The sequence below is a fragment of the Nicotiana tomentosiformis genome, chromosome 7 (genome assembly GCF_000390325.3).
Source record: "Nicotiana tomentosiformis chromosome 7, ASM39032v3, whole genome shotgun sequence".
Taxonomy (NCBI): Eukaryota; Viridiplantae; Streptophyta; class Magnoliopsida; order Solanales; family Solanaceae; genus Nicotiana; species Nicotiana tomentosiformis.
The window spans coordinates 28,045,164-28,064,884 of NC_090818.1; the positions used below are offsets into that span (position 1 = coordinate 28,045,164).

Below are 19,721 nucleotides of genomic sequence, written 5' to 3' on the forward strand. Positions count from 1 at the left end.
GTTTGCTAATAACAAGGATATGAATGAACCAAAAATTTATAGTGCGACAAAAATTAAATAATTTCGAATTTAGGATAATTTGGACCTTCGAATGGGGAAAGATTCCGATGTGTCAGTGTGACCGATCCAGTTGTCATTTATTATTATTATTATTATTGTCAATGGTTCGTCCAACAATTAGTTTACGAGGTTGGTAGCACACGTACATGGCTTCTTTAATTTTATGTACTGATGATTTTAGTTTTCTTAAGTAAAGGTGTAGTAAAAGTAGTACTTTAAAATCATAAGTTAATGTTATGCTGATAGAATTATTTTTTTTACTTTATTAATATATATAATATAAATATTTGCTCATTATGTTTAAAGGGAAAACGAAGAGCAGGAAATAACGAAAGAGCAGGAGAGAGAAGGTTATCTTTTTGTCTTATGTTTGTTCGGTCATGGGAGAAAATGGAAAGGAAAGATTCTTAAGAGATTATTTAACAAATTGACAATCTATAGAGTATATCTATAGTTGTGCGTCTATCTATATCTATATTTATCTTCTATATTATTATAAAAATATGAATATAATGTCGGTTTACAAATATAACCTTGTAATATTAAGAATAATAACTCATAATAAAAGGACATAATCAGAATTCTAGATATTAGCCTTATAATCTTATTAGTTTTAGAACATAATACTACACGTTAGGAATCCTACATGATTACCTTTAGGAATCCTATTAGTATAATTATTTTCGGGTTGTCTAATTCATATAAAATTAAACAAGTAAATATCTTTAGTCATGTAATCCTATTACTTTCAAGATATACTTCTTAAAAATTCCTATTACTAATATAATTCGAAAATGTATTATAATGTCCTATTACTAATTTAATTTGAGAATGTACTATATTGTCCAAATTCATTTAGAAAAAAGAGAGCATGTATTATTATAAAAGCATAAATACAATATTAATATATCAAAATAGCCCTAAAATATTAAACGAAAGAACTCATAGGAAGAGGACATAACTGCAATAACCTATTTTTTGGACTGCAATACCTTTTATGCTAATTTTAAATATCTAAGATTTTAAAATTAATAAATTTTTGTCTATTAAATTCTTATTAAAAATATTTAGGAAGGTTTAATAAAATCAATTTCATAAGGATCCTCCGTATTGGCAACACATTACCACTCCATAATGTCCAATACCAAGAAAAAATAAAAGTAATATTAAATGGACTGCATAAAGAGTTGAGATTGAGGAAAAAAATACCCCATGATAATATATTTTTATATTATACTTGAATTATTTTCCTACTCAAAACATATTTTTTTAATCAATTTTTCGTGTAATATTAAAAAAATACCCAATTATTAAACAACAACTAAGAAAATATTTAAGAATATAAATGTGTGAGAAAGAGAAAAAATGGTCGGTAAGAATCAATACCACTAATGATTCTACAAACATAAAAATCTAAAAGTGAAATGTCATATCAATCTTTTACTCTTTAAAAATAAAATTTATGGCGGATAAAATTATAATTAAGATTAAATATTCAAATCAAGAGATGAACTAATATTAAGATCTGAATCAACATAGAAAAAATATTTTTTAATGTTAAAATTAAATAATTAAATCTTTTAATTAATTATTTAGCAAGAGAATCCAATTCAATTATTTTTTAAATTCATCATATGAGTAAAATTCTTATTCAAGTTAAAAAAAATATCTTAGGATACATAAATTTTGTAATGACCCGATAGGTCATTTTCAGTTTTAGCCTTCTTTTCTATGTCCCGAAATCTCGAATAGCTCCGTTTATCCTTTCTCATTTTGTGTGCGCAGTCCACGCCTTTTTCCGGAATGTTTTATGTCAAAAAATTGATGAAATGTGAAAAATTAGCCTTAAAAATGATTTGAGTTGACTACGGTCAACGTTTTGTGTAAATAGATCCGGATCTGTGTTTTGACGGTCCCGGTGGGTTCATATCATGATTTGGGACTTGTGCGTATGTCCGAAAACGAATTCGAAAGTCTCTAACTTGATTTAACGTGTTTTGTTGAAAACTAGTAATTTGAAGGTTTAAAGAATTTCTAAGTTTGACCGTAGGTTGACTTTGTAGCTACCTGGTTCGGATTTCGGTTCCGAAACTTGTTATGGGTTCATTTAACTATTTATGACTTGTCCGCAAAATTTGGTGCAAAACGGAGTTGATTTGACGTGATTTGGACGCCTAGTTGTAAATTTGCATGTTCTTGAGTTTCTTTAAAAATAACATTCATTTTGATATCCGATTCGCAGTTCTAAGTATTATTTTGGTGTTTTGATCACACGAGTAAGTTCGTATGATGTTACTACACTTGTGTGCATATTTGGTTTGGAGTCCGAGAGTCTCGGGTGAGTTTCGGATGCGTGGCAGAGTGTTTGATAGAGTTAGGAGTTTGCTGGGTTTTTTTGCACAGGTCACAGTTCTCTCATTTGCGAGTTTAGTGTCGCATTTGTGATAGTGTCAGGTTCACATTTGCTATGGGGTGCTGGGGGAGCTGGTTCGCATTTGCGAAATGTCCCAGGTTTGCATTTGCGAACAAAGCGTCGCATTTGCTATGCCGGCAGAGGTGTGGGAAGTTCGCATTTGCGATGGATTTCTCGCAATTGCGAACCTCAGGTCGCATTTGCGATGGATTTCTCGCAATTGCGAACCTCAGGTCGCATTTGCGATATCTGCGCCTGCACAAAAAGCTGAGAACATATGATTTAGCTCATTTCTCACAAACTCTCAACCCTAAACAACCTAAAGGCGGTTTTCTAAGAGGATTTTCTTCCCCAAAACATTGGTAAGCAACTTTAATCTATTTCTTTTCAATTACACATTACATTTCATAAGATTTCAACATCAAACTTAGAATTTTCATAGTAGAGATTAGGGATTCTAAGAAAAGGTAAGATACGAGGTACAATTGTTATATAAAAAGGTAGGATAAAGGATAAAATACGATTATTTAATAATATGAAAAGACAAGATGAGAAAAAAAGAAAAAAAAGGAACGACGCGACCATACCAAATCGGTCATTTCATAAAGTGGCACTTTACGTCGTTCCGTCGTTTAGCGATACGATATAATAAAATTTAAGTAACAATCAAAACAAACATTGTATTTAAAGTAACAATATGATAAAATACAATAAGTAACAATCATCCAAACAAACTGTTAGTAATTCAGATTGATAAAGTTGTTTGCTTTTCAGTTTTCTTCAATCTTCAAGTAAGATTTTTTTTTATAAAAAAAATATGAAATTTTAAGTCCTACAGATTTCAGTATTACCCCAATTTCCAACAATTTAAATTAATTAAGCTTAAGATTGAATGGATCTGAAAATGGCTAAAATCTCGCAGCAAATTGATAGCTTAAGATCATGAAGAATAATAGAGTGGTACAGGTAACAATTTCTTCTTTTGCAGGATTCATTGAAAGTCAAAAATATGATTCTCATTTTCCTAAAATGGTGTTGTGCTTGTTTAATTATCTGCTAAATTGCAACTAATCTTACGTGAATAAAGCTTCTCAAAATGATGAGCGTATCTCTAACATCACTTCTAACGAGGGACGTCCTTCCATAAAGCAAGTAAAGCAACTCCTTTAGTCCCAGCCCCAGCCTCACATTTGTAGATATCTCATTTTTTGTTACACCTAATAAGCTATGTATAATTTTTTTTTTTAAAAGATTACGTAAATTGAAAAAAATTTAATTTCTTTCTTTAACAAGTATAAAAAAGAAGGATTTGCAATCACTATAATTTCTGTCTTGAAAATCGCACTTGAAATGAATATCGAACCGTGTAATTCATAGGAAGTAACAATTGATAAGAATGTTGATAAAATCTCAAAATCTTAGAAGAGTCCTTTGGAGTTTGATTATTTTATACATAGTAGACAAGACTATTTTTTTCACTTCAAAACATATTTGAACAATTCGAAACATATGAAAATATTATTAGTTTTCTATTTAGCGGTAAAAATTAAGATCACATGATGATGGAAATTTGAAGAAATGTTGCCTTAATCTTGAATGTTCCTTAAAGCATAATAATCAATTCGATATTGATGGCTTATATTTATTTTCGGAATTAAAAGTATTAAGGAAAATAGTACAATTAGAAGATAGCACTTTAACTGATACACTCAATCAAATAAAAAGATTTAATTCTTTTTCCAATGCTTATATTGCTTATGAAATAATGTTAATAACTCATGTTACCGTCGCTTCAGCGGAAATAAGTTTTCAAAATTAAAGTTGATAAAATCTTATCTAAGATAAATAATGTTTCAAGAAAGATTAAATGGATTAACTATATTGTCAATTAAGAAAGACTTATTAGGAGTTATTGACTACAATTAGGCATTTCTATAATAGTATCCTTATATAACATCACTTCACTATAAAAATCAAGTTTTTTCGGAACCAAATGTCATGTTTTGTTATAATATATGTTATCTATAACAACAATTCACTATAACATCCAAAAACATTCGGAACAAATGAGGCTGTTATAGAGATGTTTGACTGTATAAGAAAATTATTAATAACTTTATATCTAAGAAACTCTAGAAAAATAGACTTTAAATAAATAAATAACTTTTTTATATAAAAAAATTAAGGTCCCTCATAAAGTTTGACTTTAGGCCACAAAACTCGTCGGACCGCCCCTGCTTCTGACTTCTAAGTGAATCTTCAGTTTTTTCTTTATAGTTTTTTTTTAATTATATGGGGAGTGCAAGGGGAAATAAGCGAGGGAATTACAAGGCGTGAAATTGAACTTTTACCAATAAGGTAAAAATTTAGATAGCCAACCAATTTTACTAGTAAGATTTTTCGAATTTTCAAATTTTGATGTTGTATTTATGAAATAATTATTCGATTACATATCTATGTCGAACACAATTACACAAATCCATGTGTAATGTTTTTATTTTAAACAATAAATCAAATAGGCCTGAAGTGCAGCCAATGATTTCATGCACTTAAGGCCAAAAAGTGTGAAGTGAAAAATTACACTTCAGATGCACTTAAATCCAAATAAGTGTAAAGTGCAACTAATGGTTTCATGAACTTAAGACCAATAAGTCTAAAGTGAAAAAATTGCACTTCAGATGTACTTCCAAATAGGTCTGAAGTGCAACCAATATTTTTATGCACTTGAGGTCAAATAGGTCTGAAGTGCAAATTGCCCAGAAACAGAAATTTGTTCTTCGATTTTTAACAATCCAATATACGATTAACACCCAAATTTACTTCAAATGAGCTAAAATTTAAAACATAACATCCAAATATCATCAAGAAGAAATCCCAATCATCAATTTGTCAAAACAACAATAAGTAACAGACCATTTTGCAATTAAGAAAAAAGAAGAAGAAATCCTAAGTAATAGTAAAAAATAAAGCGCCACAACAGCTCACCACTGTAAAACATCATAAACTACCTTAAAATATATTCACAAACACCATATAAAATCACTGTAAGAAGAATCATCATCATCATCAGAAGAAGAAGAATGCATGAAGTAGTTTAAACTTCAGGTACTAGTTAAAAAAAATTTAAAAAGTGACCGTGCAATTTTTACTATAACGAATTGGACTTCTTGGCTTGGCCAACTTTTAGTGAATATTCCGTTGAAATGACACCAGGTAGTCACTTTTCAGCATGCTGTTCAAAATATATTCACAGTTTACAATGTATTTAAAGATTAAATAATTTGCTCAAATTTCAGGATACGACGTCCTGCAGTTTAAACCTCAAAGTTCAAACTTTAGGACATCATGTTCTAAAGTTCTAAAATTGTGTCCAGAAATTCGAAACTTATATCCTGAATTTTAAATTAGCAGTTCAGAAATTCATGACACTTAGTTCTGAATTTCAAATTAACAACTCAAAAATTTAGGACACTAAGTCCTAAATTTCAAATTAGCGGTTCAAAAATTAAGGATACTTAGTCCTGAAATTAGGATGAATTGGCTAATATTTAAATATATTGTAAATTATAAATATATTTTAAATAGCAGGCTTAAAAGTGACTATTTATGCACTTCGCCCGAATATTCCACACACTTCCAATTATGAAGCCCAAGTTATTATGGTCCATGCACGTACCCAAACTTTTGAGTTAGCAATGTCCTCATGCACCCCGTAGCCAAATAAAGATCCTTTGTCAAGTGAGAACAAAATGCTGCTATTTTGCAAGCAAATAAATTAAAACAAAAAGCAAAAAGGAGTTTTTTTACACATGTGATCCCTTTTTAACTATTATTTTAAAAAATAGCATTATTTATTATTTATTTCATAAATAGCACCTTTGTTTTCATTATTAGCATATTACAAAAATTAAGCCCAACATTCATCTTCTTCATTCCATTTTTTAAAATCTGATGCATATGTGAATGCCACCTAAATTCAAGATATATTAATTTATACGTCTTTTATACTTTGTATATCAAGTATCAGTTTAATTCAAAATATATTTTTATGTATATAATTTTTGTATTTTTATTTGTGAAGTGCCATCTTATTTTAAGATGTATTTTTAATGTATATTTCAAATATATTTTATATGTCAAGTGCCATTTTAATTCAGAATATATATATATATATATATATATATATATATATATTTTGTATATTTATATGCCATCTTAATTAAATTTAAGATATATTTTTTATGTATATTTCACATGTCTGAGTGTCATCTTAATTGAAGATATATTTTTTATGTATATTTTTTGTATATTTTATATGTGTTAATTCAATATATATATATTTTGTATATATTAACGTATATTATTATCGAAGTAAGATCTTTATATTAAGAAAAGAAGAAAGAAGGAAGAGAAAAACTTAAGAAAAATAATTTTTTTTTAAAAATAAATGGAACAAATTTAGAAAATATATTGGCTTCGACAGAAAATAAAATTAAGAAGATGAAGAAAAAGAAGAAAAACTAATAGATAAAGAGAAAAAAAAAGCATGATTTTTTTACAAAGAATTATTGACTTTCCATTCAAATTGCTTATGTTTAGAGATTAATAATTAATATTCCTATTTTAATGAAATTGTGTGCTACAAATATAAATATTTTCGTGCCACAACTGTAATATTGGATTTCATGCTACGAATTTGTTATATTTCTTTTAAATTGTGACAGTTATATAAAGTTCCCATTAAAAAAATGTATTCCTTTTATGCCTCAAAATAAACTCTACTTTTCTTTAAAAAAATAAAATATAACATTTTACAAGAAGTTACATAAACCCCAAAATAAAATAGATCACATCTTACAAAAAATTCACATAATGACACATACCATTTTTACCTATACAAGTTTCTTTTTCCACTACATTTTGTTTACTTCCTCAAAAATATCCAAATCAAACTTTTGCATTGGCCAAACAATGAAAACAATGTTATCAACAACACCTGGTCCACCGATCATTTGCGCACTAAAGATATTTTTCCTTTCTATAAGGCCAAGAACTACAAAGCACATAAGTCATCACCCAGAAAAAAAATTGAAGGAATTAAAATGGGAGTCCTAAACTACTGCTATCTCTCAGTGACCTCTGCAGCCACACCCATATCTCAAGATTCTGCAAATAATTCAACCCCATCTTCAATTCCAACACAGACCAAGGTTATTTTACCCCAGCAGAAACCTGTGAAATTGTCCACTGGAGTGGTTCCTGGGGACAATGCTGCCCCACCCACTACAACTAAGCTCAGGAAGTATTGGGGTGAGGATGTGGATCCTCTCACCTCTGATGATTATATCTGGAACAAAGAATTTATGGGTCGTATGAAGAAGTATATTCAGGACCCTCAACAAAATCCCCCTTCTTCTCCCTCTGCTCCTGAAAAGGTACAATCTTTAACTATTAATTAGCTACTTCTGTCCCATTTTATGTGGCATATTTATCTGAGCGAGAAGTTTAATAAATAAAGAAACAATTTTGAAATTTGTGGTCTCAAAGTAATTGATAGATATTTGCTGAAGGGTAGAACGAGAAATTTAAAGTTAAATTGCTTCTAAATATAGAAAGGGGTCATTGTTAAATGAAAGAATACTTTTATCTTTGTCTTTAGAATTTGAACTGTTGTGGCAAATTGTCTTACAAATTGTTCTTGAAGCTACAAGTTTTTCACGTGTCTACCTTTTGATTATTGGCTATTGAACCTCCTAATTCGCTGTTGTGTTTCTCTAATTGGTGTATATCCTGGTTTTTCTGCATGATGGGCAGTTAACTATCTTGGTCATTCAATGGCTTCCTCCTCTTTTTTATAATTAATAGGAATCTCAATTGCGTGATTGCGTTTTATATGTATGTATAGTACTCTATACTGAAGAAGTTGGGGGGAATCTCTTCAGTCCAGCTGGTTGGCTACTTAAACTCTCACCTTGTTGGCAGTAGCTTTCACTAAGGGGTGTCAAATTTTAAAAAGGAAACACATGAAGAAATCGAAACCGTGTAATTTTCCAGCGAACAACTATGTGGCTCCATCGTGGGGGTTCCATTTCCCACCTTGTAATCCCCTCCCCTGTTTCCATTTCCCCCTCCCCCTATGTATGATAAGATTTTGTAAAGATGCTGAAGAAGTTGCTGTTGCTTTATATGGTAGTAAAGACGAATGCATACCAGTTTTGTTAGAATGGCCGCCAAATTTGCTTGTGACTTGACATCTTTACAGGAAGAGACATCGGGATTTCTTAGCTTAAACAGAGTCATGAGTCTTGACAGGTGTGATCTTTTTCTTCTTTTCTTTATGATTTTTGGAACTCTGTTTTCTTCTTAAATTTGATCGCATATGGAGAATGTAGCTTGGAAATTGACTTGACCAAGGAGCTAACAGCCCCTTCAGTACCTGTTCAAGAACCAGAAGTTGAAATTACTAGAGTATGTAGTAACTTTAAAACATCTGCCTTTTGCAACTTTAAGCATTAAACTTCTCTACTTGCATTGCTGAAAACTAAACTGATTTTCAGCCACGTTTAAGTGCATCTCAAAGATGGCGGCCAGCACCAACACGACGCGAGCAGGAGCAGTGGGACAAAGCTGCCAAGGCTGCAACTGGGGGCAGTGTACGTCATCGGAACTTGCAATTAGTTCATTTCTTGAAACTTGGTTCATAATACATATTGTGCAATATGCTTCTCTAACTTATAATTCTGAAATTTCGATCACCCAGGATGTGATGTTCAGGGAATTAAGAAAGCCAAAAGGGGATCCAAAGATTTTGGCTGCTCAGTCAAGGGAACAGTATCTTAAGGTTCTTGTTAGCAATTATTCCACATAAATCATTCTTGGTTGAGTTCTGTTGAGTTTCCAGTTCACCTTTTGATTGTTTCATTTTTTTTCTTCTTTGCAGTTAAAGAATAAATTGCAACTCCTCACACTTGGGATTGGTGGTGTTGGAGTGATTTCAGCTTATATCTCTTATTCTCCTGAAATAGCAGCAAGGTAATCCATTATAGGACTTACGACATGCTTCAATTCCTTGGGGCCTCTACTTTAGATTTACTCATGTTTGATTTGCTATTGTTGTAGAGGGATGTGGCCCCTATTTATTGCAAATCGTTCCTCCAATTAGTTTATTTGTCCCTTAAGGTTGCCACTTCGGTAGAATTTCTGGATGGACTTTTAACATGCTTATTTCTTCTGAAAATGATGTTTGTGATATCTGGTGAAACGTATCGCAGCTTCTTTGCATGAAATAACTTAATCTGTTAGTATTCTTTCAGTTTCCTCCATCGGAACTGGAATTTTCATAGCTTCTCTTTTCTTAAATATACTTTTGTTTCTTCAATTAATGTAAGGAATCTTTATCTTGTTCTGTTATTTTGGCGATGTTGCATTAATGCGCACAAGCTTGAAAAGGCGGTGCTAATAAACTGTGGTATATACCATTGTTGCAGTTACGGTGCAGGGTTTATTGGTTCATTGATGTACATGCGTATGCTTGGGAACAGTGTGGATTCTATGCAGTCAGATGGACCCAGAGCACTTATCAAGTACACTTTTCATTTTTTTTTACCATAGCCAAAATGAACATATATCAGTAGTTTTGCTTAAGAAACTGAAATATTCCAATTTCTATGTCACAATTTATTTGTTTTCATCAGGCATATGTGTGTCCTGCTTGATCAGCATGTTAAGAGTACCTAAGTAATAAAGGACATCATAAGAGTCCTATGTCCAGGGTAAAAAGCAAAGTATGTCTGTTTGTCTTGTGCGCATTCTGATTCCTGTTCCCTTGCTTGCAGCATTCTCTCCGTTGTCTGCCCTTCGGGCAATAAAATCAATAAAATACTCCATAAGTAGATGATTAAGAATTAAAATACAAATATAAATATGAGGAAGAGGAGAAGGACTGGGGTCAAACTCTTTCACACTAGGTGTGTTTTATCCATTGATCGGTCAGGGAACCACCAGAAAAAAATGGATCCTAACTGGAATTGTATCATTTTTGTATAGTTTCTCCAGAGTGTTCAAAATAAGCTGCCATTTTACAATACAAACTTATCTGGAAGAGTTAAAGAAACAAATCTTGATCAGCAGGTTGTAAATGAATAAGCAAACATTCAATGAAGTAAAACACTTGGTCAAATTTTAATAGGTAAGTGTACAGTTTTAGTAATTCTACTTACAAAGTAACATTACGAAGATGTGTGCAAAAGGGACTCATACTCCTTTTACTGACACAAGGATTCTATGAAGTCCAACAGTCCGTATCATTTACATTGTTTATCCTACGCTGAAAAACCAAGAGTATAAAGTTCTATACTCCATGCTGTGTAAACAAAGAAGAAAAACTTAGTCAATTGAAAATGAAGAAAAGAATTCACATCCGATAACCTCATTGTGTGGTCTGTCTTGATTGGTTCTTGTATTAGCTCAAAACATAGCATTACTTGTTTCTTTGTATTACATGTATGGCGACTGATGCCAGTTGAAAATAGGATGACAATTACTCCTATGCATTTTGCATTTGTTACAATCCCACAGTCCAAATTCATTTTTGAAAATGTTTATGGAGCATCTGTTAGTACTTTTCTCAGAGTTATATCAATATTGTCATTCTTGAATCAGGGTTGTACTTGATCAGTCAAATTCTAGTTCTTTCCCGCTTGCCAGCTTCATTTTTCCATGAATGGAAGTATTAACCCACAGACCAAAATAGCAACCAAAGGCTTGCCCAATAGATGAGTCTGTTGTTTGGGACTAAGAAGAGTAGCTATATCCCTAGGAAAGGACTACTTTGTGCTTTTATTGATAATCTTACCAGAAGCTTTTACTTGCAGGGGAGCTGTTGGGCAGCCAAGGCTATTGGTTCCTGTTGCCTTGGTCATGATTTTTAACCGGTGGAATGGGTAAGATCTACCACTATTACCATCTTGAGTAAAATATATATATGGAATATTAATGAAACTCCCCTTCTTGAATATTTTCTTTGACATCGAGGACAATAAAAACCATTAAGTTCCTTTTGGATGTCAAGTAAGTAGTTAGAAAACGTATTTTCTTCAGGAAATTGCAGTGAAGGAAAACATTCTTGTTTGTTTCAGAGAAAGAAAAACCAGTTTCTTTTAAAGCTCCTACAGTATTCGCATGACTCAAGTTGGAAGAGTCATTCCCGTTGAATATTTTAAATCCATTTTCCCACAAATTTTCTGCTCATTCAACGCATAAATATGTAGGAGAGTTAACTTTTTCCGCACTTCCTTTTTCCTACTACCGTTGCAACCAAAGGATACCTTAATGACTTCTCTTTCATTGTTGTAGAGCAAGTATTAATGTTTCTACATTGTGGAGAGTCGCTTAAGCATCTGGTCTTTCAAATTGCTATATTGGTTTCTTTGCAGGATCCTAGTCCCCGAGTATGGATTCATGCACCTTGAGTTGATACCCATGCTAGTGGGATTTTTCACTTACAAGATCGCAACTTTTGTCCAAGCAATCGAGGAAGGTGTAACAATTGTTCGAAATAAAACACAAGCTTAGCTTTTGTTTCTATGATTTACATCCACTTATGATGAAAATAGTAGGTATGCTTTTGATTCGACTGTCCCTTCTAAGATTCTTTATCTTTATTTCAAATTATACTAGGAATCTAGATTGAACAAAATGTGTTTAAATTTTCTCACATTCCATCCTTTTTTGCCTGCATATTTTGCTCTCATACTCTATATTTCTTGTTGCAGAGGCAAACTTCACGAAGATCTTTAAACATGGATTCAAAAGATCAGCTAGAACGTCTATGTTGGTTTATCTCTCCATACCGCGATTGGAACAACAAACAGTTGAAATTGTGAGGGAAGTCGAATGGGTTCTCAATTTGTCACAGAATCGACAGAAAAATGGGAAAATCGTGATTTCCTCGTGTAAATTCTTTCAGCTATATTTTCTGAGTGTCAATTGAAATATCTGAAGAAAAGAAACTTTAAGGTGATAATGGCAAATTCATATTTACAAGTTTATGTCCCAATTTGTCTTTGAACTTTGTGAAACTATTTATCCATGCCCTTCATTTCTAATGAAACTCCAATTGGCATATTAAATACCAAAATATTTCTGTAAGGCTGTATTTTTCTATGTATTTCACTGTACAAGGCTGATGTATTTATACAAGTAAGAAAGAATCTGTGTATATCTAACTAGGACACTTGTCCCATGTGTATTTGCTATCCTATAACAACTTATTGGATAAATACTAAAATAAAGAAATTGTAAATACAACTGTACACTCTTCTATTCTCTTCTAGAAGGCCCAACAATGTTCAGTCTTCAGCTTTGGGCCCAAAACGTATTAACCATCTGAAAGACCCATTTGTATATGCTTGACTGGACTCAACTCTTCAGACAAGAGTGAGTTGCATCGATGGTATCGATGTTCTTCTTCAAAAGACCATTGTCTTTCTCTTTGCCTCGTTTCTGCTGTGGATCCTCAGTCATTGTGACTGAGTGTTGTGAGAATCCATCTCCAACATCCCCCCTCAAGTTGGAGGGATGTGAAACAACCCCCAACTTGCCCAGAATAGATCGGTGAGAAGGCCCAGAAAGGGGTTTCGTGAATACATCGGCGATTTGGGAAATTGAAGGCACAAAAGAGAGAGAAATAAGGTCGGCGAGGTACTGCTGGCGTACGAAGTGACAGTCGAGGTCGACGTGCTTTGTACGCTCATGAAACACAGGATTTTTGGCGATGTGGATTGCTGCTTGGCTATCGGAGTAGAGCGACACCGACAGCGATGGAGATGAAGAAAGATCTTGAAAAAGTCGAACCAACCATGTAATCTCTGAAACAACCCTACTCATGGAGCGATATTCTGCTTCTGCAGAAGACAAAGAAACTAAAGTTTGTTTCTTTGACTTCCAAGAGACCAGAGCTCCACCTAGAGAAATAAAATACCCACTGATGGATCAACGAGAATCTGGACATCTCCCCCAATCGGAGTCACAAAAGGCAACCAAGTCAAAAGAGGAAGTAGCAGACATGAACAACCCCATAGAAGGTTTTGTAAGAAGATATCGTAAGCAATGAAAAACAGTTTCGAAATGAGGTACTCGAGGAGACTGCATGTATTGACCGAGATATTGTACAACGAAAGAGAGATCTGGGCGAGTGTGGGTGAGGTAATTTAACTTACCAATGAGCCTCCGATAAATTGTGGGATCAGAAAGCAATTCCCCATCATCCAGACGAAGATGGCAAGCAGGCTCAATGGGAGAAAAAGATGGTTTCATGGTCAGGCAGCCAAATTCAGACAAAAAATCTAAGGTGAACTTTCTCTGACTTAAGATTAATCCTTGTGGTTCACGAATAATCTCCATGCCAAGAAAGTAGTGGGTTTTTCCTAAATCCTTAATATAAAACTCTGAATCAAGAAAAAACTTGAGTAAAATGATCTCTGAGGGATTATCCCCAATTAATAATATGTCATTGACATAAACTGCAACAATAGTAGTCTGTCCTGCTGAGTGCTTAAAGAAAAGAGAGTAATCATTGAGTGAATGTGAATAACCTTTGAAACTTGGCGCTGCTGTAAGGCATGCATACCATTGCCTTGAGGCTTGCCTTAGTCCATATAGGGATTTTGTGAGTTTGCATACATGCTTAGGTGTTGGAGGTGATATCCCAGCTGGGAACCTTATGTAGACTTCCTCTTGTAGGTCTCCATGTAAAAATGTATTATTAACGTCCAATTGAAAAACCTCCCAATTTCTCTTGACTGCAACAGCTAGCAAGCATCTGATAGTAGTCATCTTCACCACAGGAGAATAGGTTTCAGTAAAATCGATACCCTCTCTGTATATCCCCCCTAAACCACCAAATGTTCTTTCAGACTTTCAAGTGATCCCATTGTCTGTATTTTACCTTGTAGACCCATTTACAAGGTAAAACTTTCTTGTCTTTAGGTAATTCTACCACTTTCCAAGTGTTGTTTCACTCTAGTGCTTGAATTTCCTTTGACATAGCATCTACCCAACCTGGATGTAAAGAGGCTTGGGTATAGGAAGAGGGTTCTGAGATATAGGAAACTGAGTTAAAAAGGGATTGATTAGAGTGTGACAGCTGAAAAAGACAAAGTAGGAGGAGTAACAGGGGAAGTAAAACAACTAGCTGAGATATTAGTGAAGAAGATAGAGTTACATATGTAGTCATTGAGATAACTAGGCAAATGATGGTCCCTAAGGGATCTTCGAAGTGTTGGCTGATTAACTATAGAAGAATAAGGTGAAAGATAAGTATATTGTCCCTTAGAAGAAGAAGTATTTGGACTGTTGTAAGGGATAGGAGAATGGGAAAAATGGGGAGCCATAATACTGGGAGGGGAAGAGTCAGTAAGTGTGTGTGAGGGACCAAGTAAATTGGAAACAGAGGAAAGTTCAGACGTAGAAAGTAAAGTGCTTTGTGTGGCTGTAGACTGAGAGTGAGATGTAGGAACATGATCTGTGGATGTTATAGGTAAATCAATAGGAAATAAAGGAGTAGAGTTTGGTGAGGAAAAAGGGAAATTATGCTCATAGAACACCACATTTCTAGAAACGAAAACCTTCTTGGTTTGTAAGTCAAACAATTTGTATCCCCTTTTCCCCAAAGGGGTACCCCAAAAAGACACACTTGATGGATCTAGGATCCAATTTGGACCTCTGTATAGGTAGAGTTGAAGCATAGCAAAGTGACCCAAAAGACCTCAGATTATAGTAAGAAGGAGGTGAACCAAACAAAATTTCATAAGGTGTCTTCCCCTTTAGAACTTTAGAGAGGAATCTGTTTATGAGATGAGTTACAGTTAACACGCAATCTCCCCAAAAATGAGTAGGCAAGTTAGACTGAAATAGCAATGCTCTACAAGTCTCAAGAAGATGCCTGTGTTTTCTCTCAACAACTCCATTCTGTTGGGGAGAGTAAACACATGTTGTTTGATAAAGAATTCCTTTTGAACTAAAGAATTTAGAAAGTAGAGGACCAGAACCTTATTCCAAAGCATTGTCATACCTAATAATCTTTACTTTAGTATCAAACTGCCTTTCAGTCATGGCTAGAAAATCTTTAAGTATAGGGAAAACATTAGATTTAGCTCTAAGAAGAAAAGTTCAAGTAGCTCGACTGTAATCATCAACCACAGTAAGAAAATATTTGAACCCCTCATGAGTAGGAGTTCTATATGGTCCCCAAGCATCAATGTGAATAAGATCAAACACACGCTTTGTAGTAATAGAACTAGAAGGGAAGGGTAATTTTACTTATCTTGCTTTTGCACAAATATCACAAGCATGCTTGTTAGAAGGGAAACCAGAATAAGAAATAGAACTGATATTTTTCATATTAGATAATGGCGAATGCCCTAACCTATTATGCCAAAGGCTTACATTACTGGAAACTGAAGCTAAGGATAAAACATAATTTGAAAATTGGCTCTTAATATGCTGATTACAAAGAGAATGGCATAATGCCTTGATTTTGCTAACTACTCTAGTTCTAGACTTGGTTTGACTTGAATTGATAATGTAGAGACCTTGTTTTACTTCACCAAGCACTACTGGCCTCTTCATTGAAGGGGCCTGCAATGTAGCACCAAGAGAAAAAAATATTAGAATGAAATTGAATTAAGTATATAATTTATGAACTGACAGTAAGTTATAGTTGAAACTTGGAATAAACAGAAAATTTTGTAAGATGAGTTGTGATAAGAGAGCAACTGAGCCAAATTGATAAACCAACACTCTAATAGAGTTAGGTAAAGTGACAGAAACATGCCTAGAAAAAGTCTGTACATTAAACAACAACTTAGAATTACAGGTCATATGTTCTGATGCACCTGAATCTAAGATCCAAGCAATAGAGTTTAAAGAAACACTGATGAAGGATCTAGAAGGAGTAGAGGGCCAAGGACGAAGAAATATACCATCACAATTTGCAGAGGCAATGTCTTCATTAACCTGATTCACTTGATTAACTTGATTTCCAATTTTCACATTCTGTAGCAGCTGATAAAGATTGTAATATTGATCTTGTATTATTGGTATTTCTCCTGATTGAACTGACTGAATTCCACCATCTTCTGCATGCAAAACTGCATTGCTCTTAGGTCCAGGTACATATTTCTTGAACTTGGTAAACTTGAAGTCAGGTGGGAATCCAATGAGTCTGTAACAATTATCTATGGTGTGATTCTGCTTCTTACAATAGGCACAGAACTGAACTGGTTTCTTTTCCTCAGCACTCTTTCTTTCAGCATTGAACCTATTGCCTCCACTATTCTATTTCGAAACAAGGAAAGCCATTTCCCCATTAGGGTGAGAAATCCGCACCTCTATATGTTTCTCATCTCTGATAAGGTGAGAATAGGCATAATTGATGGATGGTAAAGGTGAGAGCATGAGTAGACTGCTCCTAGGACCACTATATGCATCATTCAGTCCCATTAGAAATTGAATGAGTCTCTCATCTTGTTGTGATTTATAGGTCTTGATTTTACCACCACAAGAACAATCACACGTACAGTGTTGGAAGGTGTCTAGACTGTCAAGTTCATCCCAAAGTCTTTTGAGCTTAGTGTAGTACCCAGCTATGTCCAGATTTTCCTGAGATGTCTGACTGATTTCTTTCTGTAGATGGTAGTGATGTGGTCCATTACTCTGTCCAAACCTTTCTTCAAGCTCTAACCAAATTTCTCTAGCTATTTTTGAGTATAGAACACTCTCTGCTATTTCCTTAGAAAAAGTGTTCAATAGCCAGGAAATCACCATATCATTGGTCCTGGCCCAAGGTTTGAATGACTCACAAGAGATCTTGGGCTGAAGGAAAGTGTCATCTATGAAAACCACCTTGTTCTTAGCAGACAAGGCTATGAGAACCCCCCTTCTCCATCATGCATACCCCTTTCCATCAAACACGGCATTGACCAAAAGCATGCCTGGAGAATCAGAGGGATGAAGATAAAAAGGGTGAGAGGAATCAGGTGCAGCAGTCCCTGCCTGTGCTTGAGTTTGAGCAGGATTGGTGACATGAGTAGCTGAAGAAGAATCAGTAGGGTCTACCATTGTAGCTGGTGATGCCAAACAAGAAAAGTGATGAAAGAAAAGAAAGTGACAGAAGAAAGAAGAGCAACTTAAAAGGGATCGAGCCTTAGGGCTCTGATACCATATTAGAATGTAAAAGCATTTGAAAGAGATCGTAAGGCTGAATTTTTTAGTGTGTATTTCACTGTACAAGGCTGAAGTATTTATACAAGTAAGAAAGAATCTATGTATAACTAACTAGGACATTTGTCCCATGTACACTCTTCTAAAAGGCCCAATAATGTTCAGTCTTCAGCTTTGGGTCCAAAACATATTAACCATCTAAAAGACTCATTTGTATATGCTTGACTGGACTCAACTCTTCAGACAAAAGTGAGTTGCATCGATGGTATCAATGTTCTTCTTCAAAAGATCATTGTCTTTCTCTTTGTCTCGCTTCCGCCGTGGATCCTGAGTGTTGTGAGAATCCATCTCCAACAAATTTGTCTTTGAACTTTGTGAAACTATTTATCCATGCCCTTCATTTCTAATGAAACTCCAATTGGCATATTAAACACCAAAATATTAAAATCCTAGGGAATTTTCCAATGTTATAACTTGTATTCTCAATTTACCACATAATGGATACTATACAAGATTGAGAGTATCGTGATTTCTCTGTGTAAATTCTTTCAACTATATTTTCAGACTGATAATTGAGTGTGATAATGGCAAATTAGTGAATAATTATCAAGAGTTCTATTATGATGAATATTCAAAAATAGTGGCGTGACAAAAAAACTCATCCATTATGGATGTGCCAATTTATTTTCTTATATTAAATAATTTTGGAGCACGAGAAGTTGATTTTTTTTAATTAGGAAAGGAGTTAGTTCTAATTTAACTTGCTAAAAATAAAAAGTAAAAGAAAATCTATGTACCTTTTAAAGTATATTTGTACAAGGCAAAATAGCCTAATAAACACTTTTACTTGTTCGGGTTTGACATCTCGGTCCTCCTACTTTATGAAGTTTCAACCAGACACATGAACTTGATCAAAATATATGTTTTAAACACTTCTGACACTTATTGCTCACTCGAGTTGACATGGAGGACATATCAGATCTACCTCAGCTAAATTAAACCACGTCATTATTTATTTTTATAAAATATTATTTTTACTTCTCCTTCTCTTCCTCTTGCGCAGTCAACCACCACCGTTTATGACTTCTTTTCCTCTACTTCCACCTCCCCCTTCAACCATTGGTCGCCGGCCTCCTCGCCCAAAACCAAAACAACGAGCGGACCAGGGATATAGAACAACAAGCAACATCACCGGCCGGAAAACCCACTATGTATTAGTCCCTACGTCATCAATTAAGAATTTCGAAATCCTCTTTAGGAAGAAAAAAAATCATATCTTTAGCTTCCTTCCACTTTCTGTTCATTGTCTCCATAGGAGAAAGGCACCAAAAAGAATAAATTGCGGGTATAATCTTAACATCCAATAAATTTTTGGCCACAGTTATTCCAATTCAAAGGTTATCAAGATCTGGGTCTTCTTGACATGGCTGAAAAGGCCAACACGTTCAAAATGGGTTTTGGGTTAAAATGGGGGAGGAGGAAAAACGTGAAAAGGGAGGGAGATAGAGAAAAATGGGATTTGGGGGTGGGGGTGGGGAAGCAGAATGTTAAGTGAAAGAGAAAAGCAAACTTTGACCTTTTCTTTCTTTTCTCTAATTTGATTTTTGTATTTTCTTTTTCTTTTTTCTCCTTATTTTAATCATTTTTTATTTAATTTTTTTATGTTCACGCTCCTTATGCGCGTGAAATATACGTATTTTGTCCAGTTCAGCAATTAAATTGTCACATTGACTTGGTCAATGGTCAGAGGGGTTTAAAATACTGACTTTGAACAATTATAAGTATCTAGATGAAACTTCATTGAGTATAAGGACCGGGATGACAAACGCGAACAACTATAAGTGTCTACGAGGTTAGTCTGCCTTTGTAAAAACCAAATTAATGATTAAAAATAAGACGGTTTTAAATGTTCCTATATGCGCGTGAACTTTGCAAAGTTAGAAATTGGAGTCCTTTGTTAAAAATTTGCTTTAAAATGATATAGTCATAACCAAACGTATCATATATGCTCTCCATTTTTTAATGG

General features: G+C 33.9%; 1 protein-coding gene across 1 annotated transcript; it reads left to right on the forward strand.

Annotated features, from left to right (window-relative positions):
• Positions 1 to 7,496: 7,496 nt before the first annotated feature.
• Positions 7,497 to 12,611, forward strand: LOC104098301 (protein CONSERVED ONLY IN THE GREEN LINEAGE 160, chloroplastic-like). The gene is made up of 10 exons (XM_009604995.4): positions 7,497 to 7,908; positions 8,736 to 8,785; positions 8,866 to 8,941; positions 9,031 to 9,126; positions 9,234 to 9,314; positions 9,414 to 9,505; positions 9,961 to 10,056; positions 11,347 to 11,415; positions 11,908 to 12,090; positions 12,247 to 12,611. The coding sequence occupies exons 1-9, from the start codon at positions 7,576 to 7,578 to the stop codon at positions 12,044 to 12,046; spliced, it is 1,032 nt and encodes a 343-aa protein (XP_009603290.1). The 5' UTR covers positions 7,497 to 7,575; the 3' UTR covers positions 12,047 to 12,090; positions 12,247 to 12,611.
• The last annotated feature ends 7,110 nt before the right edge of the window (positions 12,612 to 19,721 follow it).

Excerpts from the sequence above, each read along its gene's own strand:
- LOC104098301 (XM_009604995.4), top strand. The coding sequence starts at position 7,576 with ATGGGAGTCCTAAACTACTGCTATCTCTCAGTGACCTCTGCAGCCACA. Across the intron at positions 8,786-8,865 it reads AGAGTCATGAGTCTTGACAG|CTTGGAAATTGACTTGACCA; the intron begins GTGTGATCTTTT and ends TGGAGAATGTAG. Across the intron at positions 11,416-11,907 it reads ATTTTTAACCGGTGGAATGG|GATCCTAGTCCCCGAGTATG; the intron begins GTAAGATCTACC and ends GTTTCTTTGCAG.